The 25,221-nt window shown below is 47.2% G+C and overlaps 1 protein-coding gene across 2 annotated transcripts in view; it reads right to left on the bottom strand.

Annotated features, from left to right (window-relative positions):
* The window catches only part of Btbd11 (BTB (POZ) domain containing 11), a 275,322-nt gene that overhangs the window by 109,488 nt on the left and 140,613 nt on the right, over window positions 1-25,221 (bottom strand). For both annotated transcript variants that reach the window (XM_006514230.4, NM_028709.2), the window contains exon 2: window positions 4,214-4,363. In XM_006514230.4, coding sequence (XP_006514293.1) covers window positions 4,214-4,363 — 150 coding nt within the window. The remainder of the gene's footprint in view (window positions 1-4,213; window positions 4,364-25,221) is intronic.

The following is a 25,221-nucleotide window of genomic DNA, read 5'->3' as shown; positions in this document are numbered from 1 at the left end:
TCTAAATTACAGTCAGATCTGAAGAGAGGAATCTTATTACCTTCTGTCTATGCTGGGTTTTAACAGAGCACGTCTGCGCACCGACTTCAGGCCCAACTTAATGAACACACAAAACACACTCGCAATTAGCAACACCCATTTGTGTGCCAACAATTCACACATGAAAGTCAACATCCAATGACGACGGTGTTTAATTTACACAGCAAATTATCCTTAAAAACGATTTCTGCAGCACGCTGCTCCCATGGGCTGCCTGCTTAGGTGAACCATGGAGTTGCTTAGCAAATTCTTTGAACAGAGGCTGGTGGGCACCTTTGTGGCACTTCAGGACTAACCTTTGTATGTGTTAAGTGTGTGTAAGGGTGTGTGTGTGTGTGTGTGTGTGTGTGTGTGTGCGCGCGCGCGCGCGCACATATGTGTGTAGAGGATCCACACTCAGGGACTCACACTTCCTTGAGAAGCACTGTACTGACTAAGTCATCTTCCTAGGCCCAAGACTAACCTCTGAGACCCGACAAGACAGTGCGTGGGCTACATGGTGTGGAGGCCTCTTCCCAAGTAATGTATATACAGACATGTTCTGACCCTATAGTCATATTCCACAGCTTGAGGGACAAGAACATTTCCCAGAAGGAGAAGGTCCAAATGTCTTTTGTATTCTGTTTTCTGGCAATGCTTTCCAAGGGTGTTGCTTGGAGCCTTTGTACATTCTGCGGACACCCTGGCAGTGTGTTAAAACGCAAACATCCATCACTTCCTTGTGGATACCTCAGAATCATATTCATAAATATCACAACCTCAGAATTATGTGGCCATCGGACTTACTGCTGGATCCCATCATATCATGTGCTAATAAAATCACAGAATGTGGGGGCTGGAGAGATGATGGATCAGTGGTTAGGAGCACTTGCTGCTCTTCCCGAAGACCTGAGTTCAGTTCCCAGAACCCACACGGTAGCTCACAACCATCTGTAACTCCAACCCGAGGGGATTTGACGCATGTGGACATGTAGGTAAAACACTCATACACATAAAACACACACACACACACACACAGAGAGAGAGAGAGAGAGAGAGAGAGAGAGAGAGAGAGAGAGACTATGCCATGATTTAAATGTAAAAAAAAAAAAATTGGTTTTCTTTCTTTGTAGTTTTACATCTGATGCACTAAAGAATGTTCTAAGGCAGGGTCTCTTAGACATCACCAGACTCCCAACAGGGGAATGTCACGTATAAGCTTTAGATCAACCACACAGCACGGAGTCAGAAGATATTGTTACTAGGAACAATATCTCATGGCTTTGGAGGTCTGTAAAGGATGGGAATCCCACCTCTCAGCACAGAGACCAGGAAAGCAGCTATCTTGTGACTGTTATGGTTTGTATATGAGGCGTGCCTCACTTAAAAGGCTCATCTGTTGGAGGTTTGGCTTCTGGCTTGTGGTGCTACCTTAGAAGGTGCTAGAAACTTCAGGAGGTGAAACCTAGGTGGAAGAAGTAGTTTCTGGGGATGGGTCCTTGAAGTGATCATGTCCCCCCTGCTCTCTTCCTGTCTTGTTCTTGGCTTCCTGTTTGCAAGGAGATAAAAAAAAATCCCCCTTGGACACATAATCCTATCATCATGATGTTCTGCCTCACAATGAATAAAGAAACACAGAACCAAGTTGCCAGGGATGGACCCCTCTGAAGCCGTGGGCCCCAATAGACCCTTTTCTCTTGTGTTATTCTGTTGGGTATTTTGTTACAGTGAAAGAAAAGTCATGAATACAGTGCCAGAGATTGGCTCCTGCTCCCTCAAGGCATGGTATCACAGAGATGCAGCTTGTCCCCATGGGAGGCGATGTCCTGGGTGGGTCAGGGACTCCTCTGGAGGAGGGGCAGGCTGGGTCCTGGGTGCAAAGCTTTGTACTGCTCAGGATCTGTTGTGATTGCTGTATCAACTTCTGCCCAGTTTAGTTGTCTAGAAATCAACGCTCCAATCCCACCAGGAACCGAGAGACAGCTAAGCTGTTTAACAGTCAACTGAGAGTCTTGAGCAAATAGAGCAGTAATTTCCTTTGCTTGCTGTCCTGGAGAGTTTTTATTGTCAACTCAAGGGAGTCTCAACTGAGGGATTTTTCAGGTAATTCTCAGACTAGATCGTCCAGTGGGCGACCTGCCTTGACTGTTGATTGACTGATGTGGCAAGGCCTAGCCCACTGTGGGCAGTGCCATCCTCAGGCAGGTAGTCTTGAGTTGTATAAGAAAGCAGGCTGAACATGAGCTGAAGGGACAAGCCAGTAATCAGCACCCCTCCACTACCGCAGCTTCAGCTCTTGTCTCCAGGCTCCTGCCTGAGTTGGTCCCTCGGTGATGGACCGTGACCTGGAGGTGGATGCTGAAATAAATCCTTTCCTGCTCCAGGCTGCTTTTGGTCTTGTGCACTTTATCACAGCAAGAGAGGAGAAAGGAATACAGTGGGTCTGGCTGGCTGGCACAGGCCCAAATCAGGCCGTATATAACCAAATAGTCCTCAAACCCGGGATACTCCAAACTTGACTGTTTTCTCTGTGTGAGCCATTTTTTTTTTCATTGCTGCAACAAAATGCCTAACAGAGATAAGAGAGGAAAGATTTTTGGCTCACAGGGTTCAGTACTCCGAAACCCTGTGTCCCCGCTTGGCTTCATGTGTGTGTGCAGAAAATCAGGATGGCAGAAATGAGACACCATGACAGTCACACCTAGAAGAATGCTTCCTAATCCCCTAGACATTTCTTACTTTTTTCACTTATTTATTGTGTGCTATGTGTGTGAATGTGTATGTGCCAAGGCATCTACGGGGGGTGTCAGAGGACAACTTGAGGAGGTGGTTCTCTGCTTTCACCATGTGGGGCTTGGGGACAGAATTTGGGTCATCAGTCTTGGCAGCAGCCCCTTCACCCACTGAGCCACCTCAGTGGTCCTCCCTGGGCATTTTTTTATCCAATCATGGTAGCACAATTGACCACTACATCTTCTTTTATTTCTTTTATACTTTTTTGTGACCCACCTCCTTTCCTTCTTTCTTTACCCCCTTTCTTCTGTGTTTCATACTTCCCAAGTTCCAGATAGTGTTATATGTATGTATGTATGTATGTATGTATCTATCTATCCATCATCTATGTATTTATCTATCTATCATCTATGTATGTATGTATATATGAATCTATGTGTCTATCATGTATCTATGCATCTGTCTATCTATCTATTATCTATCTATCTATCTATCTATCTATCTATCTATCTATCTATCTATCTATCTATCATTATCTATCTGTTACTGTTTTATCAGTGAACACATCAAACGTTTGTCCCGTCAGGAAGGGAGGACAGACTCCAGCAGGGAGAGAGGCAATGCAAAAAGTAAAGCAGTTAAATGTGGAGTGTGACTAGGAGATGGGAGGGAGGGGACTGTTATGGGTTTGGGGGCTCTTGACTGTTTATCCATCTCTCCAGACCCCAGATGCTTGCCTTGTCTATTCTAGTGGATTGCTTTACTAGCCTGAGGTAAGAAAAGAGTCTTTAGAGAGTTACTGTTTCACAAGGGTGAGAGAGCAAGACGTGGAGAGTTGTTTTGGCTTGGGGGAGCGGTCAGTGCAAAGGTCCTGGGGTTTCCCTCTTGTGGTCAAGGAACAGAAAGGACCAAAGGGAAGACAGAGTGTAGTGGGTGGGGAGCCTGAGAGCAGTTCTGAGGACTTGGGCTTGTCCTGTGGATCAGAAAGGAACCAGGGATGAATTCTGAACAGAAGACAGAGGAGATCTGATGTGCATTCAACAGATGCTGCTATAGTCATCAATAGTTAATGGGCACTGTTTGGAGATCACATATATTGCCTGCAGCAGGCAAGATACCACACCCTGAGATAGGCGTCTAAGTATTCCATATCAGAACATCAGCAGCACTGGCTGAGATGATTTCTTCAGTGTAATTGGAAAGGAAACAGGCTCAGGGTAGATGCAGACTAGATTTCCCTAAGGCAATGACAGAGCTGGGAGACTTAGCAGGCCTTCCTTCCTCTAGAGCCCTCATCTTTCCTAATTTCACTGGCACTGCTTTATGTACACAGCAAGCACTCAATAAAGGCACCCTGGACAGGTCAGCATGAGCACCTTTGGCATGAGAGACTGGCATGCCACTTCTGACATAGAGAGGCTATGTGGGACGGACGCCAGGTTTAGAGAGAGTGTCCACTTACTGAGCTCGGCGATGCTGCCCACCCGTGTGGCCAGCAGGGACTGCTCGATGGTCCTCAGCTCTGACTGGCTGAACATGGGGAGCTCTCCCGGCTTGCTGGGCCGCTGTGGGTCTCGGTGCAGGTTCAGGCTCTCTGGCAGGCTCAGCACACCTGCAGTAGGGAGGGACAGAGAAGGCAAGACAACTAGTCACTTTTCCATTCATCAAGCGAGAGGTGCCAAACTTCTAACCGTCAGAAGCTGAGACAGGAGCCCACACTCTGGACCTCCAACCCCTTTTGAAACAAGGTAGCATATAGAGCTCCCATTGGTGCTGTCCCCAATCATTATGTAGCCAAGGGTGACCTTGAACTTGTGATTCTCCCCCCTCTATCTCCTGGGATTGCTGGTGTGCACAACCATGTCCAGTTTATTTGGCGCTGGAAATCAAGCCTTCATCCCTGCTAGGCAAGCAGAAACCAACTGAGCTACATTCCAGACCTTGGACCCCTTTTAGATATAGATGCTAATTAACCAGCCATGCGAGCTTTCGTCTGGGCGTTATATTTCCAAAGATCATGAACAGACTTGTTCTCTGGCTTAGCAGAGGATCTGTCTGCTGCGAGGTGCTTCTCCTGAACCCAGAGATGACTGCCTCGTTCTTTCTTCAAGAGACAGCCCAAGCACTAGGGACTGGGGAAAGGCAGTCCCTGCAGGTGGTAGCCTTTAAGGACTTTCTTCATTGGTTGAATACATGTAACTGGGGTGGCTGTCCGGTGATCTGGGAGACAAGGCTTCAGGGTTTCTCTGTAGTGATGTATATGGGGTTGGGGCTAGGATTTCTATACCTTGTACTGTGAATGCCCACAGAAATTCCTGGAATACACTACTCTTCCTCCCTGTTTGCTCTGGAAACATTTAGTGAGGACCTGAATTGTAAATATGTGGCTTATGCAGAGTCATTTACCAGTCACTAAATTGCTAACCACCTCCAGGAGGAAGGAGTGTGTCCCTGCTTCTGGAATTTCATGTCTGATGAATTGACTTACTTTGGTCAAGGGTACATTAACAGAGAAGACAGACTCAGAGCCTGAAAAGTGCCTATGACATTGAACTTGCTTTCCTGAGCTCTGCCTTTATGATGAACAGAACATACCCTGGGTAGCCTTGCTCATTTAAGGAAGGGGAGAAACACACACACACACACACAGTGGTATACCCCAGCCAAATACACACACACACACACCCTCGATGCTCACAGAGGAACTTGGGAGAGATAACCCATGATCCACATACAGGTGCTGAATGGTGTAAGTGATGTTAGCCAACAGGCAGAGGGAAAGGAAGCAGAAGGTAAAGCCGGTGAGCTCAGCTTCACTCATCACCCACCCGGCTCAGATCACAGATCTCAGTAGCCCCACCCAAATCCTGCCACTCAAAGCCCTGGCTGAGACTGTAGGGGGGGAGGGGGAGGCAGCTAGAGTAACCATTGTTTCCAATTCGTGGTAACAGTGGCTAAAGGATATGAAGGCCCATTCAGTTTTAATACTCTGAAATTCTATAAGCCTGAAATTTTTCACACAAATTTTCATTGAAGACTCTTCTCGAACTGCTTTTGTGTCAGACACTTTGTAGCTCCAAAGAACGTACTTCATATCACAGCCCAGCACACACAGAGGGCAGACTAATGTGCTGGAACAGGCAATGAGCTTGGAAAACATCGCAGCCTGGCAGACAGGCCAATACAGCCTCACTATTCATAGGACACCTGAGGACCTTTCAGTTTTCAGACAGGGAAGGCCAGACCTACAGAAGGTGCCCACTATGCAAGAGACCCCTCTGCCTCTCTAACATCCTCCCATTGGAACCAGGCAGGGAGGCCTTGAGTCATCTTCTTCCTTCCTCACACCAACCTGAGGGTCAGAGGCTGGACCAAGAGGCTGCTGCCATGGCAATAGATCTTGGGCTTATCCCTCACCTGAGGTCTCTGATGTCTGTGGCTCTAACACATGGACCTCCTATCCCCTTGAAGGGGTCAATACATATGATGCCAGAAAATCATGATCAGGGCTAGAAAGTGAGGTTAAATTTCTACTTGTGGGTAGAGGGAAGCAGAATCAAGGGGCTTAAAGAGCCAAGAGTGAAGTCCTGAACACTGAGGGGGAAGAGGCAGACCAGTATCAGCACAGGTCCTCAGGTGTCCCTAAGGTTTTCATGTGCCCGTGGCTTTTATCACTGGCTGTGGGTTAACCCAGATTGCCGGCCTGTATGCTGCTCTCTCCACAGGGATCAACGGGCACAGGAGAAAGAAACTTGAGTCTGGGTCTCTGAGCTTCACCCTAGCTTGACCTCAGACAGGTCCGTGAACCTCAATGTGAAATGGGGGCAGGGGATGGGGGTGGGATAAATCACTGGATTTGACTTTCTTCTGGGGCTGCTGGGGACGGGGATGGGAAATGAGATCCGATGGGCTAGGCTGTCTTTCAAGTGCTAAGCAGAAGGGTTCACCACACATCGACCTGAGATGAAACACCAGCTCTGGATTTCTTCATGCTTCATTGCGCAGATGAACAATCCCCCTTGGAGTTGCTTGTCCTTTCATAGAGGTATGAAATTCAAATGAGGAAATGCCATTATTCAAAGAAGCCTTAAGAACTGGATGGCGGAGATTTGCAAAATCTGTAATTGATCTATTATGCAAAGATTATGTATTATGGCTTTATTTTCTTAACTCCATATATATTGTCTTAGGATTCTCTGGCTGTGACGAGACACCAGGACCACGGCAACTCTTATGAAAGAGAACATTTCACTGGGACTGGCTTACAGTTCAGAGGTTTAGTCCATTATTGTCATGGCGAGAAGCATGGAGACAGGCAGACATAATGCTGGAGAAGGAGCCCGAAGTTCTACACCTGGATTGGCAGGCATCAGACAGTGATGCTGAGCCTGACTTGAGTTTCTGAAACTTCAAAGCCCACCTACAGTGACACAATTCCTCCAACAAGGCCATACCAAGGACACACCTCCTAACAATGCCACTCTCTATGGGCCCACGGAGCCCAATTTCATTCAAATTGCCTCATAGGGCTTAACACATAAACTGAAATACTTATTTTTTCTAATGTAAAAACTATCTAGGTGAATAAGAAGGCCTGAACACCAAAGTTTAGTGTCTGATGCAAGTCTATTATTGGAGTTGAGGACAGAATGACTTGCTGATTAAGATCCAAGGTCACAATTGAATTCAATTAAGATTGAAGTTCAGAGGGGTGGGAGAGATGGTTCAGCCGGTCAAGTATTTGTTGCAAGCCTGAAGACCTGAAAAAAGCATATAAAAGCCAAATATGGGGCTGGTGAGATGGCTCAGCAGGTAAGAGCACTGACTGCTCTTCCAAAGGTCCTGAGTTCAAATCCCAGCAACCACATGGTGGCTTACAACCACCCGTAAAGAGATCTGGCGCCCTCTTCTGGTGTGTCAGAAGACAGCTACAGTGTACTTATTTATAATAATAAATAAATCTTTGGGCCGAAGCAAGCGGGTCTGACCAGAGTGAGGGGGGTTGACCAGAGCGAGCAGAGGTCCTAAATTCAATTCCCAACAACTACATGAAGGCTCACAACCATCTGTACAGCTACAGTGTACTCATATACATAAAAAAATAAATCTTTTTTTTTTTAAAAAAAAGACAAATATGGCAGCATGAACCTGCAACCCTAGCCCTGGTGTGTGTGTGTGTGTGTGTGTGTGTGTGTGTGTGTGTAGACAGGAGCTTGCTAGCCAGGCAGCCCAGGGAGAGACCTTGCATCACCATCACCATCACCATCACCATCACCATCACCATCACCATCATCACCATCATCATCATCATCATCACCATCACCATCACCATCATCATCACCATCACCATCATCATCATCACCATCATCATCATCATCACCATCACCATCATCATCATCACCATGTTGAGATTGATAGAGGAAGAGTGCTGATGTCAACTATACATGTACACTCACCAATGTACACACACACACTGTCCCCGAGAAATCTGTTTTCGTGAGATTCTGTGTATTTTTCATTTGGCTGAAGAAGGGAGTGCATTCAAATCCTCAAAAGGGGTTGTTACCTCCAAGAACTACAATCAGTCCACCGCTGTGAGTGCCACCACAGCCACGCCCATCAAGGTTTCTGATCATGGCTGGTGCTGAGGTGCAGAAAGGCAGGCAGGGCATGGCCTACGGAGCCAAGTTACTTTGCAAACTGGATAAGACTTCTCCAGGCTCCAGGCAGTTTCTCTACCTGTTGAGAGCAGCTAAACGGCGGGCACTGTGAGTTTATTGAGATGATTAAACACAGCAATGTACTGAGACCCTCCGGCCTCTGGCGTGAGAGCTTCACAGACACCGCCCTACCAAACCTGAAGTTTAGTAAACTCATCTGTCTAGTATCTGGATTCAGTGAGGATCCTCCTTCCAAGGTCTCGTGTGACTGGAGAAAGAGAATCTTTTGGTCAAGTCACCCAGTGCATAAGACCTAAGGGCTCTACTACTCTGCACGGGATCTCGGACACACTGTGTCTAGCAGCTCCTCTGTCATGGAGGCTATCAGATAAGCTGCTCTTCCAGCCTGCTTCCCTTCTGAGGTGCACAGCATGGCCCTGTGGCAAACAGAGTGCCCCACCTTCCTCTGTTTTTTATCGCTGGACCTGGGTCAGGGATATACTTCCCCATGAGGAGAAACCCATACTCGCCAGCACCCAGCCTTCCCCCACCCACCCTCAGGGACGATGCTGGTGCTGATGGAGGAGGAGGCCAGCCAAGCTTTACTGAGTGCCAAATCAGTTGGCACTGTACCAAGTACTTTTTATATTTACATTAAAATGTATTTGAATTCTCACAGTCAGACTTGTTAGCATTCAGTCTAAGCTCCGCCCCACAGTTATCTGGCAACAGCCAGGTAGGCCTAACCCACCATAAAAGGGGCTGCTTGGCCCCTCCTTGCTCTCTTGCTCCTCTCTTGTTCTCTTGTTCTTTCTTGCTCTTCTCTCACTACTCCCATATGATCATAGCAGGCCTCTATTCCTCTACTTCTCTCTCTCTCTCTCTTTCTCTCTCTGTCTCTCTCTCTCTGTCTCTGCCTTTCTCTGCTTCTACTACCCCCTTAACTGGCCTTCTCATGCCCTTAATAAACTCTATTCTAGTCTACACTATACCATTGCATGGCTGATCTGTCAAGAGGAAGGGATGCCTTGGCATGGGCCCAGTGAGATAGCCCCTCCCCCCATACCTCATCACACCTCCATAGAACATACCCCTTCTCTCTTTATCTTTTCAAAAACACTACACTAAAGTAGAAGAACCTGTTGTTGTTATTATTATTATTATTATTATTAATTATTAATTATGGTGATGTGATGATTTGGAGGCACCAAAAGGTAATAGTTTAGGACAGTCTCTGAATTTGAATGGTCTTCCTTTGAACCATAACTACAGTACGTATGGTGGCTTGACACTCTTGGCCTACAGGTTGCCTATCTTTGGTGCTTCCTGTGAGTAACCTAGAGTTGTGATGCAGCAACGGAAGTAGCCAGGATCAGGAGATGCATATGCCATGCTGAGGGTGGGGTGACAACGTGGGTCTGGTTCTCTTGGCACAGGGTTGGGCTCTGCCTCCTCTGTCTCTGGCTGCAAGAGAGTAGACTGTGCTGGCGCTGGCTGCCAACCTGGGCTCAGTCTTCCATGGAGTGAGAAGCTGAAAGCGAAGATCCTGCCAGCAGCTCGGCTTTCCCAGCGAACGGGAGGGATGGAGCCTTGGAAGAGACACAGCTCACTGCTAATGCCCACTTCGCCACCTTTCGTGGGGGTTGCCCGGCTCTGACTTGGTTGTCCTGGCCCTATTCCACCCTTCGCAGTGTTTGATATTGCTCTCGCCATGACTGGTGGAGAGGCAGAAATGGGATAATATATATGGACAAGCTGGCACAGTGAATGGAGTCGATAAATGTTTGCTAATAAAGTAAGTAAATGAAGTTCTTTGGAGCTAAAGATTTAGGAAGTCAATAACCCAGTCACTGCTAGAAGGCTTTCTTTTACTGTTAGATTTATGAAGAAACAAAATAGAAAGTCAGAGCTTTTTTTTTTTTTTTTTTTTTTTTTTTTTTTTTTTTTATGTCTATACCACCAGTTTGGAGCTCCTCTTTTATTTTAAAAAGATTTGGCAGCAGGAAGCAGATTTAGGGCTGGTTTAGTTTGCCCTCTGTCTATGTGAAACAAGCCCTTTTTCTGCTAGTGTGAGCACAGTTCCTGGTTCACAGTTTGCCCAAGCACGAGTTTCCTTTTCAGAGATCTTAGAAATATTGGACCCAGAGCACCTCAGAATGAGAGTGGAGGAAACATCAGTGTAGATCCTTTCTAGAAATGGGTGCCAGGGCCCACTGAGATGGGGAGTCTAAAACCTGCTTAAGGAAGGGCGTGCTGACCTTCAGAAAATGCAAATACCTGAGCAGGTTGGGTCGATGCCTGAGGCCCAAGGCCTCCAGCTTAGCTGTGAATACAGGCCTCCACCAGCTGGAATATTGTGGAAGAAACAGCAGAGGTCAGACTACGCCCTGTATTGTCCTGTGTGGTCCCGTGAAGCCGCCCCAGGCAAGCCCAAGGCAGCCTCCGTTTTGGATGTTTCCTAGGGACTCAGTACCAGCTGGGATTTGAGAATCAGACTCCACAGAGCAATTCAAAGAGCTTGAGTTCTGGAAGCTGGGTTTGGCCCACAGCGCTGATGCATTTAGTTAGCCTCCCCTGAAGCACTAGTTTCCTTGGGAATACTATAGAATAATGGAGAACTTCCAGCACAGCCATCAGTTGCCTTGCTGCTGGAAGATTAAATGAGTGAAATACAGCTTGCTCTCTATAAATAGCTCAATAATGGCAGCTGCTATTATCATTATAATTGTTGTTGGAGGACAGTCAGTGGAGGAACAAAGGCCCAGAGGCAGGTGCTCAGCATGTGGGGGAAGTGCCAGAGCGGAGGGTGGTAAGTGGACACAGGCAGCTGCAGATCACAGAGGACTTTATTAACCGGCCAGAATCTCCACCTTCACCTACAAGGCGCTATGCTTCTCTCTCAACTCACAGCCCATTTTCTAGAAACAGTGATCTCACACTGCATTTCCATCCTCTCTTCCCACCTCTATCCCCACTTCCACTGGTCTAACAAATTCAAGGTTATCCAGGTTATCCGACTTGGGATGCCAAGGACTTGAAGAAGCTTCATGCCCTGCTTTCGAGGAACTTTCAGTCCAGGCAGCCAGGGAGGCAGCGAGAAGGGCAGTGGAGACTGCCAGAAACAAGACACAGAGAGGTAGGGCAGGTAGAATGGAGTCACAAGCAGGAAGTGGCTGAATGCGATCTCACAAGCTGTCCTTCCCTCTGAGAGCCACAGGCAGCCAGCTTTTCCTCCTGCCCAGCTAGGGATGAGCTAGGGCTAGCTTCCCTCTGGGCTTAGTGCACTGTGGGAGCTGTGCTGCTCTAGAGACTTGGTATAAGAGGCAAGGAACGGAGACAATGGGAAGGTTAATGTGACTCTAACACTGGTGGCATAATGAGAGAATTAACTGGAGAAGCAAGAAAGTCAAGGGTTAAAAGCTTAGCTCATTCTCTCATTCAGTGAGCATTAGCTGAGCACCTACTAGGCGCCAGGCAATGCTCTAGGTTCTTAGGATATGGTAGCAAAGTACTGGAAAGCCTTGATATTTGTGCCTAGTACTTGTGTTTCAAATCAACACTCTAACAACATGACTCAAATATGCCAGCAACAGGCAGTAGGGGCCACAGAGGAAATGGCAGAAAATGATGAAGAAGAAGCCCTAAAGTAGAGGCTTGAAGGAAGTGACAGGAAGTATCAGGTATTTCTATTAAAGAGTGGGACAACAAAGGGGTCTGTAGGAGGAAGAGCCGAAGGTGGTGTGTGCTGAGCCTGTTAGAGAAAGGAACAGAGTAGCAAGTCCGGAGATGTCGTCTGGTGATAGAACACTGAGGATGGATTGGGTGAGGCCTAATGGGTGACCCCCAAAGACGTTGGGTCTGACCTTGAGCAAGGTGGGACACACTGGAGGATCCTGAATGGAGAAGGGTGGAATTGGACCTGGTTTTGAAGGGCCACTCTAGGGCGGCTAGGGCAGAGTAATTATAGTAATTAGAGGGCATACATAAACCGGGCCAGACAACGAAGATGCTAAGTGGATGCTGGGTGTAAGAAAAAAAGAGAAGAGTCTAATCGCAAGGGGCACAGGGTGGGTCTGTCTTTACTTGAGGGGCCTGGGTTTGGAGAAAAGGCCATGTATGCTTAAGATCGTGCTAAGCACACTTCCTTTCTGCTCCTTGGATGCAGTCTTCTCACGTGAGCCCTGGGGTGGGAGATACTTCTTGCCCTCTTCAGTCCTGCCAGTAGGGATTGTTGCTAATCATACCTGCCAGGCTGTTGGCCCCCTTCCGCACTCCACCCTCTTCTGTCCTAGGGTCCTGCCTCCACTGTATCATCCATGCAATCTCTCTGCATGGTCCTCAGTGCTATCTACCTTGAAAGGAAAGAAAAACCACATTTTCCAGTTCCCCCATATCTTTAGTGAAGGAACTTCCTACGGCTTAGTGGGTCATGAGAGCACTTGCTTTAAGCCCTAACTCTTCCTAAGAAGAGTCTCGGAGGAGTGTTATAGAAGATCTCCCACGAGGTCTGGCGTAGCTGTGGAAGTATCAACAGTGGTCAGCTCCCAGGAGGAAAGTGTGTGGTCTTTGGATGGTTTTCTACAAAGCTCACCTGATCCTCGCACAGTAGTGACACTGAGGGGAAAACTGGCACAGAACTGGATAAAAATCAGCCTTGGGGTGTGGCTAACAGTAAAATTCTACGAGTTAGAAATAGTCTTTGACATTTCAATTATTTTCATGGCAATAGATCAGGCAGAATTTTGGACAACTGGGACTATTTTGCTTTATATCAAGTTGATTGTGCATCTACCTCTTAGATATTTATAATCCAAATATATATATCCACTCATCCATCCAACCATCTACCCAGTCGTCCTCTAACTCACTCATCCATCTGCCCATCCATCCATTCACCCATCTATCCATCCATCCCATCCACCCACCCACTTACCCATTCATCCATCCGCCCACATAACAGGTCATTTTTAATTAGTTAAACTAAAATGTGTGAGGATTTACAATGTGCTAAACCACAGAGACCCAGTAGACAATATACCAAAGTAGCTGCTTTCATGCAGCTTAATGTCCATCTATCCTTCTGTCATTCACTCTTTCATCACACATCTTATCTTTCTTTCTGTCCTTCCATCCATTGACTCCACACCCTGTGCCTGACTGGGGCTGCAATGGAAAGTAAGACACACTGAAGCTGCCCTTAAGGAACTCAGTGAGGTGGCGAGCCTGTCCATGTCCATGAGTGCTGCAGGTGCTGTAAAGGAATTCTGCATGCTATGTGGATGGCATAATAAGGAACTGGGTATTCCACCTGGGTGGCAGGCCAAGAAAGGCTTCATGGATAAAGAGAGAATGAACGCATGCTCATTGTGTGACCTGGATGGGCTAGTGGAAGGTATAAAGGCTAGAAGACAGATGTGTCATGGTGACTGCATGAAGATGCTCATTGCTGGAGCAACACACAGAAGGGAATTTCAATGAAGTGGGTAGGGCTGGACCAAGGAGGGGTCAGAGTGCCTATTGAGCATCTATATCATTGAGGCGAGCGACCTCCCTGAGAGCCAGCTCTGGTGTCTCATTCCAACCTACATGAGGCCAAGTTTCCTGAATATCATTCTGGTTCAAATAGCCACGGGAGATCAGCAGAAGTCTCAGCTCAGCTGCCAGCCAGCTCAGAGCAATGCAACATCCACACTGTTCTCTGTCCCTCGGCTGCCTAGGACCCAAGTGCTGCCTGTGAGTTCCTCTGGCTCAGCCAATGAGATAAGAATCCTGTGCCATGTTTCTCTGTGTGCTCAACACCCACCCTATCTTCCCTACCTCACCTGTACCTCATCTCTACCTCCACCTCTACCTCATCTCTACCTTCACCTACCTCACCTCTACCTCCACCCCTACTTCACCTCTCCCTCACCTCTACCTCATCTCTCTGTTTCACCTCTACCTCCACCTCTAACCTCCGCCTCTATCTCCACTTCTACCTCACTTCTACCTCATCTCTGCCTCACCTCTACCTCACCTCTACCTCATCTCTACCTCACCTCTACCTCATCTCTGCCTCACCTCTACCTCACCTCTACCTCATCTCTGCCTCACCTCTACCTCACCTCTACCACACAGTACAGTTAGCCCCTGGGTTTTGCTGGGTGAGACCCCTGGCTGGATTCTGTTTCTGCAGAACTCTCTAATGACCTTCATCCTAGAATGAGTGTCTCCTTCCCTGCATAGATGCTGAGATAATGAAGACAGCCACAAGTTGACATCCTTTCTCTTAGATGTCCCTTTACAAACTTGCTCCTTCTGCAGACATTCACTTAAAACACCTAAACCGTTTGCGAACAGCAATCATAAAGTCACACATAGGCATTTGAAAAACTTTCACATTAAAAACAGTAAGCAGAAAGCAACCTCCTTTTCTTTCCCTGCCCCACTCTCCCAAGGGACTCTATTACCAGTTTCTTATGTAAGATCTTTCTATCAACACTCGTTCATTCATTCACTCATTCACTCACTAACTCACTAATTCATTCACTGACTCACCCATTCACTGACTCACTCATCTACTCACTTGTTCACTCACTCACTCACTCACTCACTCACTCACTCATTCACTGACTCACTCATTCACTGACTCACTCACTCATTCCCTTACTTATTCATTCACTCACTCATTCATTCATGCATTCATTCACTCACTCACTCACTCATCCACTCACTCATTTACTCACTCACTCACACACTCATTCACTGACTCACTCACTCATTCACTACTCATTCGTTTATTCACTCATTCATTCAATCACTCAGTCACTCATCCACTCACTGACTCACTCATTCACTGACTCACTGACTGACTGACTGACTGACTGACTGACTGACTCACTCACTCACTCACTCACTCACTCACTCACTCACTCAACATTACGAAGCTCAAACAATGTGCAGGTTCTCCAGGGAATAAAAGTCTGATAGTTCTTGCCTTCCTGAGCCCAGAATCCAGCCAGAGAGACTAACGTTCATCTAAGGAGCATACAGAAGACAATGCATGTAGAACTTTGCAAAACACCATGAAGAAAATGTTCATGCATGCTACCATGCCCTAACCCATGTAGAAGCTGGATGGTAGCATCACTTAATTTAATTTAATTTCTGTTACCCTACTAAGACCGAAGTCTGACATTACCAGAAAGTCCTGAGCTCAGTGCAAAGTGGTGAGTTCCTTTTACTAGCAGGGCTTCTCCTCTGACCCTGTCTAGGAGCCCCAAATCCCTATACCCTCTACCTGCAGAATTTCACATGGCCTTGGTTAGATGACAGACAGATTCGGCTTCCTTTTTTTCCAAATAAGAGCCCATTCAGCCGGCACCTGAAATTCCTGGAATGCCTCCCTGTGCTAAGGAGGCATCTCACTCAGCAAATGACCTTTTCTACCCTGGATATGCCTACCCACTTCCCCAGAACTATATAACCCTTGATTCACCCCGAATAAAGTTGATCTTCCTCCCTGAGTCCCTGTGAGTCATTATTACTGTTCTTACTCACGGGCCATCAGAAACCCTGTTTGTCAACTCTGCTCCCTTTGTCCTCCGTGGGCCAGTGACCAATGACTCTGGGGAGAAGGGAGACCCACAAATTCATATAATTCTAAGTAAACACACTTTCCCTGAAGTCATTAGCATCTGTTTCCTTTGTCTCTAAGTCAGTCTACCCAGATTCTCATTGATAAAAATGTTCTTTGCACTTTAAGAAACCAGCCTTTTGCTGACCTATGTGCTGCACACGGACGTCTCAGTTTTCTATCTGTTCTTTACGCATGCTTTTTAGTATCATTCCAACCAGGGCTGTTCTCCTTCAACTTGGCTCATTCAATCTTTCTCTCTATAGGCATAAGCTTATGTTTATCAAGTGCTTCCTCTGTAGGGAGATACAAGAGGACTGATGCTCAGATCCCCAGAACCCACGTAAATGCTGAGTGTGTATGGTGGCTTGCTTACAATATCAGCCTTGCCCTTGCAAGGCAGAGACGGGATCCTAGGAGCAAGCTGGCTAGTGAGTCCCTTCATGCTGGTGAGTCCTGGTTTCAACTGAGAGACCAGGCCTCAAAGATTAAGTGAGAGAGTGACTGAGGAAGAGTTCCAGCATCAATCTCAGGCCTCTACATGCATGCACAGAAGTGCACATAGAAACCTTGACACACATATACACAAAAAGAAGAAGTAAGAAAGTGTTTGCTCGAAGTACTAAAAGTTATTTTTCCAGAGTAACCCATCAACTGTGTCAGTGACTCCTGGCTAACCCACCTTAGCCCACTGATTTACATCCTGCTCTATAAACCATTTTATTTCTAGGTACGGTGGATTGCATTCACCTCTGCATTTCCCACTTTATCCTATCGATCTCATTTTTTTTCCAGTGTGGGAAATAAATTGTTTCATTATTGAAGCTTCATAAAGGCTTTAAAATCAGAAAGGACTGGTCTTGATTCAACCTCATTTCTTTTAAAAATGACACTTAGAGGCTATTTTTATCTCATTCTCTCCAATATCAATTTAAATTCTGAATCATTGGATCTCTGAATGCTGTCCAATTGGTGAAAAAGACTGTATGGGAGAGGAAAGCCAACAATGGGGTGGTTCGAATGCATAAGTCTAATAAAGACCATGTTTGAATATACATTATGTTTCCTGAGACACGTTTAGCTGCTCCCAACTCTCTGGTTCTACCTCAGAATCCTCATGGGAATTTCCTTCATAAAAACAAGTTGAATTCATGAATGAGTCCTGGGTAGAATTCTTTGTAGAGAAGAAGGATTAGTGTTAAAGAAAGGTGTTAAAGCCATATTAACACCCTCCTGGGGATTCTTCTCCGTTACAGAAATTAAAGGGAGCTGGGGAAAAAATTGGAGGATTTCACACCAGCTGCCAGCAGCATTTGATGCCAAGGACAAATATTCACAGATCTGTCTCCTCCGGGGATATATACAAGCCATTTCCAGGTAAAAGCAAGGATTCCCGCTAGAAGGGAGGCTGCTGTACCTGGCTGCCTTCCAGGGGGACATTTCTTTCCAATAGAGTCTCCACACAGTAAGAGGATTATTTCTATGCATCGCGAAGCCCCTTAGGGTCTGCAAGATTCCGAGTCACCCACAAAAGATTAAATCACATTTAACCCAGCTTCAGTGCTAAGTATATTTAATTGTATTCTACGTCTTCGAAGTCTGATTATCTTTAATTAAACAGCCCGATGATAGATTTATTACTTATTTGATATGATATGCTAGAGAACTATTCACTGAAATGTACCCAAACCTTTGGGACACAATGAAAGCATTTCTAAGAGGGAAACTCATAGCTATGAGTGCCTTCAAGAAAAAACGGGAGAGAGCACATACTAGCAGCTTGACAACACATCTAAAAGCTCTAGAAAAAAAGGAAGCAAATTCACCCAAGAGGAGTAGACGGCAGGAAATAATCAAACTCAGGGGTGAAATCAACCAAGTGGAAACAAGAAGAACTATTCAAAGAATTAACCAAACGAGGAGTTGGTTCTTTGAGAAAATCAACAAGATAGATAAACCCTTAGCTAGACTCACTAAAGGGCACAGGGACAAAATCCTAATTAACAAAATCAGAAATGAAAAGGGAGACATAACAACAGATCCTGAAGAAATCCAAAACACCATCAGATCCTTCTACAAAAGGCTATACTCAACAAAACTGGAAAACCTGGACGAAATGGACAAATTTCTGGACAGATACCAGGTACCAAAGTTGAATCAGGATCAAGTTGACCTTCTAAACAGTCCCATATCCCCTAAAGAAATAGAAGCAGTTATTAATAGTCTCCCAGCCAAAAAAAGCCCAGGACCAGACGGGTTTAGTGCAGAGTTCTATCAGACCTTCAAAGAAGATCTAACTCCAGTTCTGCACAAACTTTTTCACAAGATAGAAGTAGAAGGTATTCTACCCAACTCATTTTATGAAGCCACTATTACTCTGATACCTAAACCACAGAAATGTTTAATAAATGGAAATACCCTAAATACCCTACAGCTGACCACATGGAGTGACAGAGGTAGGTGTGGGGGGGGGCGCGCACAAGCATGCGTGCATCTACAGCATTTTGAGAGTTGGCTGTATTCCTCCGTTAACACAGTATAGAGATTGATAGCACATAAAAGCGCACGCTTGCCATTTGCACCCTCGCATGTGTATACAGACATAAATAACTAATCGGCCTTCCACAATCCATCAAAGCTACAAAGATTACTAAATTGGCTTTTAAAAACTTTAGAATCCCATTAGGGCAAATTCAGCTGCTGACTACAGAGCAAATAACAAACCACAAGAGGACTCTAAACTCTCATTTGTGGTTGCTGATAAGAGTTAAAGGTAGCACACTTTCACTCTCAACTAGACTATGGGGCCTGGTGGGAGCTGGCAGGGGGTGGGGGTGGGGTTGGGGGTGGGGGAGCGGGATGCCGAGCTAAGAGCTAACCTTGCTGGTTAGCTTTTTCTACTAGACATGTGGGAAGGATGCCTCTGGGGGTCATGTCCAATATGGGGATTTAACAAGGCTCAGCATTCCTTGAGGAATCTCAGATGTAGCTCAGTGGCTCTCAGATCCCCGACATGAGCCAAAGCCTGAGACTGAAGATACTCAGAGACTGCCAGTGCCATTGCCTTTAGTCTGCCGAAAGCCCAACACCTGTAAGAGGGACCTCTCAATTTGCATGCCAGTAAGTGAAGGGCACCAGGGTGAGCTGATGCTGGGCTTGGAGCACTTTGTCAGCCCAGTGGCATAGATAGGGCCTTGAAAGAGAACATCTGAGGGAGACCGGAACACACTAGCTGTCCTGAGTTCATCTCTGTTGCTGGGGTAAGACACTCCAATGGAAGCTACTATAATAAAGATAGGGGCTTATTTGGCTCACATTCCCAGGGTACAGGCCCCTCAGGGTAGAGAAGTCAGGGCAGGAGCTTGAAGCCGCTGGCCACACCCTCAGTCAGGAGCAGGAAGGAATGAACGAACGCATGTGGACTTGCTGGTGGTGCTCAACTTCCATCGATGCTTAAACAGTCTGAGACCCAGAGCCAGGGAAAGGTGCTGGGCAAAATGGCAGGGCTCCCTGCTGCCATTAATAACGTCAAGACAATCCCATACAGACATGCCCACAGGTTGAGCTAACCTAGACAGTTTCTTAGTGGGACCCTCCACCGAGGTGAATCTTCATCGTGTCAAGCTGACAGTTACACTGAGGCGGCCACGTGGGGAGGGGAAAGTGATCGGTGTGGGGATCTATAGGCTGAGGGACGCCATAGCTTGCTGGCAGCCAACAAAACCTGGGAGGGAAGCATGGACCAAATCCTATCCCGCAGCCTCCCATAGAAAGCAAAGCTGTGGATGTCTCCATTTCAGATCTCCGGCATCCAGAATACAAGAAAATGCGTTACTGTGCTTGTAATCCATCGGGCCTGTGGCCAGAACTGATTTCTCTCTGGGTGTTAAACACATCTGACTGCTCAGAGCAAGGCTTTGAGCCCATGACCTTCTTCCTCTCCCACTCGAACAACCTGTAGTGGCTCCCTCTTGCCTGGAGGATGGGATGGAGACTCTTTACCCAGGGCTTAAAGGCCTCCATGGCCTTCGCCTGGCCTAGCTGTTCAAACAAATTCCATCCCACTCACAAACCCACAAAGCCACTTATGTCCCTGGATAGGATGTTCCACATCCCTGTCTCTGCTCACACAACTTTTCTGATCTCCAAGGCTCTCCCTTCAGTGTTCTATGGGGAGCCATTCCCGGCTTTTCTGAGCATAACCCGACATTGCTTTCCCAGACAGGCTGACCCAAACTCCCCTAAATAGCCTCAGATCGTTCACTCCCCCACTTTACACAGCAAGATACCCAATAATATTTGGGTGCAGACAGAAAATGATAGTACTCATAGAAAATGAGAATGAAGACTTTTGTGGCACTTCTTGTGGGCCAGACACTATTCTGAGCACCGAGCACCATTAATTATTTTAATCCTCACATCCCTCAGTAGTTTGCATGGTTATCCTTCTCCAGATGATGAGAAGGAGGCTCAGAGAGGTTAGGTTTCTTCCCAAATGTCACATAGATTGGGGGCTAGGTGGGGTTGGAGATTAATCCATTTGGCTTCAGAGTTTGTCCTGCTCAGAAAGAAAGGGAGCGGCTATGCTGGGAAGGACTCGAAGGCGCATCTGAGATCAGTGAAAAGCCAGAGGCAGAGAAACGATCTTGGCACAGAGTGCATAGGGCCAGGCTGCTAGTATCCAGGCAAGAGGAGATAACAGTTTAGGCCAGGGAAGGGCTGTGGCTGCTCAGAGCCTGTACCAGAGGGCAATAAGTGACTAAAGGAATCAGCGATCCTTGGCTAAGTAGCAGCCTGGGTTGTAGAGATCTGTATATGACTTCTGTAGCAGATGGGGTGGGAGACGAAGAGAGTTTTTAGTGACTCAGCAAAGGCTGACACAAGTCAGGGCTGGCCCTGAGCTGACCCTGGATACCAGGTCAGGGGCTCTGAGCACCAGGACTGGAAGTCACAGATAGGGAATGGTTAGAGTCAAGCTAGTGATATATAAGAAAGAACCATCACCTTGGTAGCCTGAAGCATTAGACAAGATGGCTGGTCAGATGTATCAAAAGATGGCCTAGTCGGCCATCACTGGAAAGAGAGGCCCATTGGACACGCAGACTTTGTGTGCCCCGGTACAGGGGAACGCCAGGGCCAAAGGGGGGGAGTGGGTGGGTAGGGGAGTGGGGGTGGGTGGGTAAGGGGGACTTTTGGTATAGCATTGGAAATGTAAATGAGCTAAATACCTAATAAAAAATGGAAAAAAAAAAAAAAAAGATGGCTGGTCAGAGTGGATGAAGGCTGCTTTGGTGTAGGGGACGCTGTCCAGGTAAGTAGGAGGTGAGAGGAGAGTGCTGGGAGCAGCAGCCAGCGGCATATACTAATGTGCAGATACCAGCGGCATATACTAATGTGCGGATTCCAGTGGCATATACTAGTGTGCAGAGATGTTCACCTTTCACCCCACCAGCTGCTGTCAGCAGAGCCGGGTCTCAGTGGCAACAGGCTCACGATGACCCTTCTCCATCCCCCAAACACATGTCCGAAGGTTGGTTAATTCTAGAGAGCCAGGGGCTGGTTAGAGGAACAGGTTTTCTATCTGTGCTTTGTATGCAGGTGCCTGCACACATAAACACACATAAACCCTGAACGTTTACACAGACGTACAAGCACAGCTGCCCAGCTATTGGCTGTTGGCGTGTGTGCTCGACTGTCTTCTGGTACAAAGCACTGTGCCAACAGAGAAAAATGATCCACCCCTCTCCCTGAGGAAACTTTCTCAACAGATGTGATTATGCATCTTCAGAGTCTGCGTCTGTTATTTAGAAGCAGCGAGTCATGAAATCGCAGGCCCTGTAAGCTAGGGAGCTATAGATATTATGAAGTACAGCTGCCAGCATTTCCAGACCCGAAGTACACAATGACGATCCCTTATCAGAGTCCTTGGTTAAGCTCCTTTTCATAGAGGTAAGCAAGGACCAGAGAGGGTAGGGAACTTCCCTAGGGTCACACAGTCTTGGATAATGGAAAGCCACTTCCAGCGCCAGGCTGAATTATCAAACGTGAAAGGAATCAGAATTGTGGTGTTGAATTCTAGTTTCAAGGTCAGTGGAGTAATGGTCTTCAAAGATGATTACCATTAGCTCGCCAGAACCTATGAATTTGAAAGGGGCTTTCAAAAGGCTGTGCCCAGTCTCTACCAGGTCTCCGAAGGGACACGGTTCAGTCAACCCCTTGCTCTTAGCTCAACAAGGCCTGTTTGGGATTCTGACCTCCATAACATGAAAATCGTTTCAGGTCGTTCTGTCTGGAGGTCTGTATGGTGGTCATGGGAGACTCAGCATTCAGGTTAGGCTGAGCCACATGAGAGGGTTCTTGTGTGCTGGGCCTGGTGAGACCATTTGTAAGTGGCATCACTAGTCCTCCTGGAGACCCAGGAAGTAGCTGCCTTGACTTATCCAGTGGGAAATGGGCACACAGGGATTGGTACCTTAAGAGGTGTACCAGCTGCTAATAGGAAAGGTTTACCCACAGTCCAAGTTGCACATATGTGAGAAGCACCTAGAAGAGGACTGTGGGGTTGGACTATGACATCTCTGGAGCCCTTCTGACCCCTCCGACTCCTGTCAGAGATGAGGGTCTCGGGATGGCTGTGCCTAACTCTAGTCACACCAGGGCCAGTGTCTGTTCTTAGTTACCAATTTAGGTTTCCAATAGCTGGACCTAGGCAGCTCAGCTATCACTTCCAGGGTAGGTTCAGGCTGGTCTCTGATCAAGCCTGGTCTACTTGCAGATCTTTTAAGTGTGGGAACACCGGTGTGGGTGTGGCTGTGCTGGTAAGGTGGAACCTGACTCCCTCCCAGGTTGGATGCTCATAGGAGGGATTGGCTGATTCAGAATGAGTCACGTGGCTTTGTGGCTGAGCCAACTAAAGAAGGCTGGCCCCTGTCCCACTGCCTCATCCCAGACACCAGAGAGAGGGCGTCATTGGTAAGGACAACAGGTGACATGGGGGAGTCTCCGACTACATAGACTCAGAGAGGCTGCCCTATGATCTGGGAGTTCTGGTTGTCCCCTCCTGTCCCCTCTATTGTGGGCTTATGATTACAAGCCTGTTCTCTCTCTCTCTCTCTCTCTCTCTCTCTCTCTCTCTCTCTCTCTCTCTCTCACACACACACACACACACTTTTTTCTCTCTGCATTTCCTTTATTTCCTTTCCCAGATGGTTAGTGACAGCTCCACTGTGTCCCCACAGTCCCCTAATAGGAGCTGCAGCATCAAAGGCTTGTTTTGCAGGCTCTGGAGGGCCTGTGACGCTACATTCCATGCTTTCATTAAAAATGATCCCACAGGTATGTGGCTTCTACCTAAGTAAATAACCGGTCCCATGCTCATGCAAGTAGCGCAAATTGAATATGGTGGCACACACACACACATACACACACAAAGACTGAGAGTAGTAGGGGAACCTGGGACAAAAGGGTTTGGTGGGAGGAAGAAAGGCATAAGAAAAGCTGATGGGGGAGACTTTGATTAAAGAACACTGTATACGTATGTATATGATGTATATGTAGTATATGTATATAATGTATATGTATATGTAGTATATGTATATGATGTATATGTAATATATATATATACACACATATATGCATATGAAGTTGTAAAAGAGTAAATAAATTAAATAATGATTTACAAAACCCAGAATAACCCCCAAGGCCCTGTTGAAGAGAGGCTGGGCTCAGCAGGAAAGGTAGGTGCTGCCTGGGGAAAACCCAAGTTCTGGGGCGGTGTCAGGGCAGGAGGAGGCCTTTCCTGTACCTCTTGGTTCCTGGCATTTGATAGCTGGGCCACCTGGCTTCCTGGCCACACCCTGGAAGCCTGGGAGCAGCCTTCTGGCTTCTTTGCAAAGCACCCCTAGCTTTTGTCAGCCCCTCACAGCGGACAGCCTGGCCTATGGCCCACTTCTCTGTCTGAATGCTGAGGAACTGAGATGGGGCTTCATCTTTAGGCCTGGATCTGCCAGCTGCTCTCTTAGGATCCTGCTGTGCAGCTCTAACCAGGACTCTGGGAGTGCTCAGTTGATACACATCAGCTCAGCTAGCTTGAGCAAAACACCTAGCCAGCACTATTAGAGAGCCTACCTTCATGTCAGGGTCTGATTTTGCCTAGAGAGATGCTTTGTCCCAGGGCACCCCCCCCTATGGTTCACAGCCAAGTGGCCCCACAGCTTCCCTTGTGGGGACAGTGAAGGGATGGAGCTAGGGCTTGTTATTTGCAGCCTCCTCCAAGAGCACCCAATAGAGTGCCTCCTTCCTGCTGCAGCTTCAGCCCCAGGGGACACCCGAGGCAGCAGTGGCCTGGTCTTGGGAAAGTTCTATTCAGTAATCTAGCCTCCGGTGTGCACCTGCCTCTGGTGTGTTTAATGTCACTCTGATTCTAAGAGCAGCACAGGCAAGTGTCTGCTGAGCTCAGGTTCCAATGCAGGCATTAGTACACAGTGCCTTCCCAGCCCTTGGTGCTGGAGGGCATGAGTTTATCTCTGTGGAAAGGCAAGAGGCTGCCCAGAGCACACAGCTAATAAACAGGCAGAGAATTCAGCTTGAGTCTTTTTCCCCCTTGGCTTTCCCTGCAAAGGGCTAGCTTTAACGGGCATGCCACTTTCTTTGGTTATATTAAGTGAGTTGGGTTAGACCTCTGGAGGGAGAGGCCTACTACAGGCCCTTAAGTCATTCTAAGAGGGAGGAAGGAAAGGAGAGAGAGAGAGAGAGAGAGAGAGAGAGAGAGAGAGAGAGAGAGAGAGAGAGAGAGAGAGAGAGAGAGAGAGACAGGAGACTGGGTGGGAGGGGTCAGGCATGGTGAGAATTTCTTAGAGGGGCAGGAAAGCTATCCCTGCTTCTGGTGCTAAAAGGAAAAGTGTTGGCTTCCGAGAAGGAGCCAAGGAGAGCCAAGGACACACCCCATTCTGTGTCAGCCTCAGGCAAGAAAGTGGCGTCTCCCCAAGGATCGTCCCTGCACTCTCTGCAGGAGAAGGCAGCTAGTCACTGTCAGCAAGCATCTCTCCATTTCTTTTTCAGATGGAAACACTGGTGTCTGGTCAATAAGTTGTCATCACTAGGTGTCAGTGGATGGAAGTGTCTGTGACAGGAGAGGGTGCAGGGAAGAGAGATTCCTCCATATTCTGCCTCTAAATTCTCACCGAGCCTCCGTGT

This window comes from Mus musculus, chromosome 10 (genome assembly GCF_000001635.26).
Source record: "Mus musculus strain C57BL/6J chromosome 10, GRCm38.p6 C57BL/6J".
In the NCBI taxonomy this organism is placed as follows: domain Eukaryota; kingdom Metazoa; phylum Chordata; class Mammalia; order Rodentia; family Muridae; genus Mus; species Mus musculus.
Note: the sequence above shows the minus strand (reverse complement) of the source record. Positions and strands in the feature narration are given on the sequence as shown.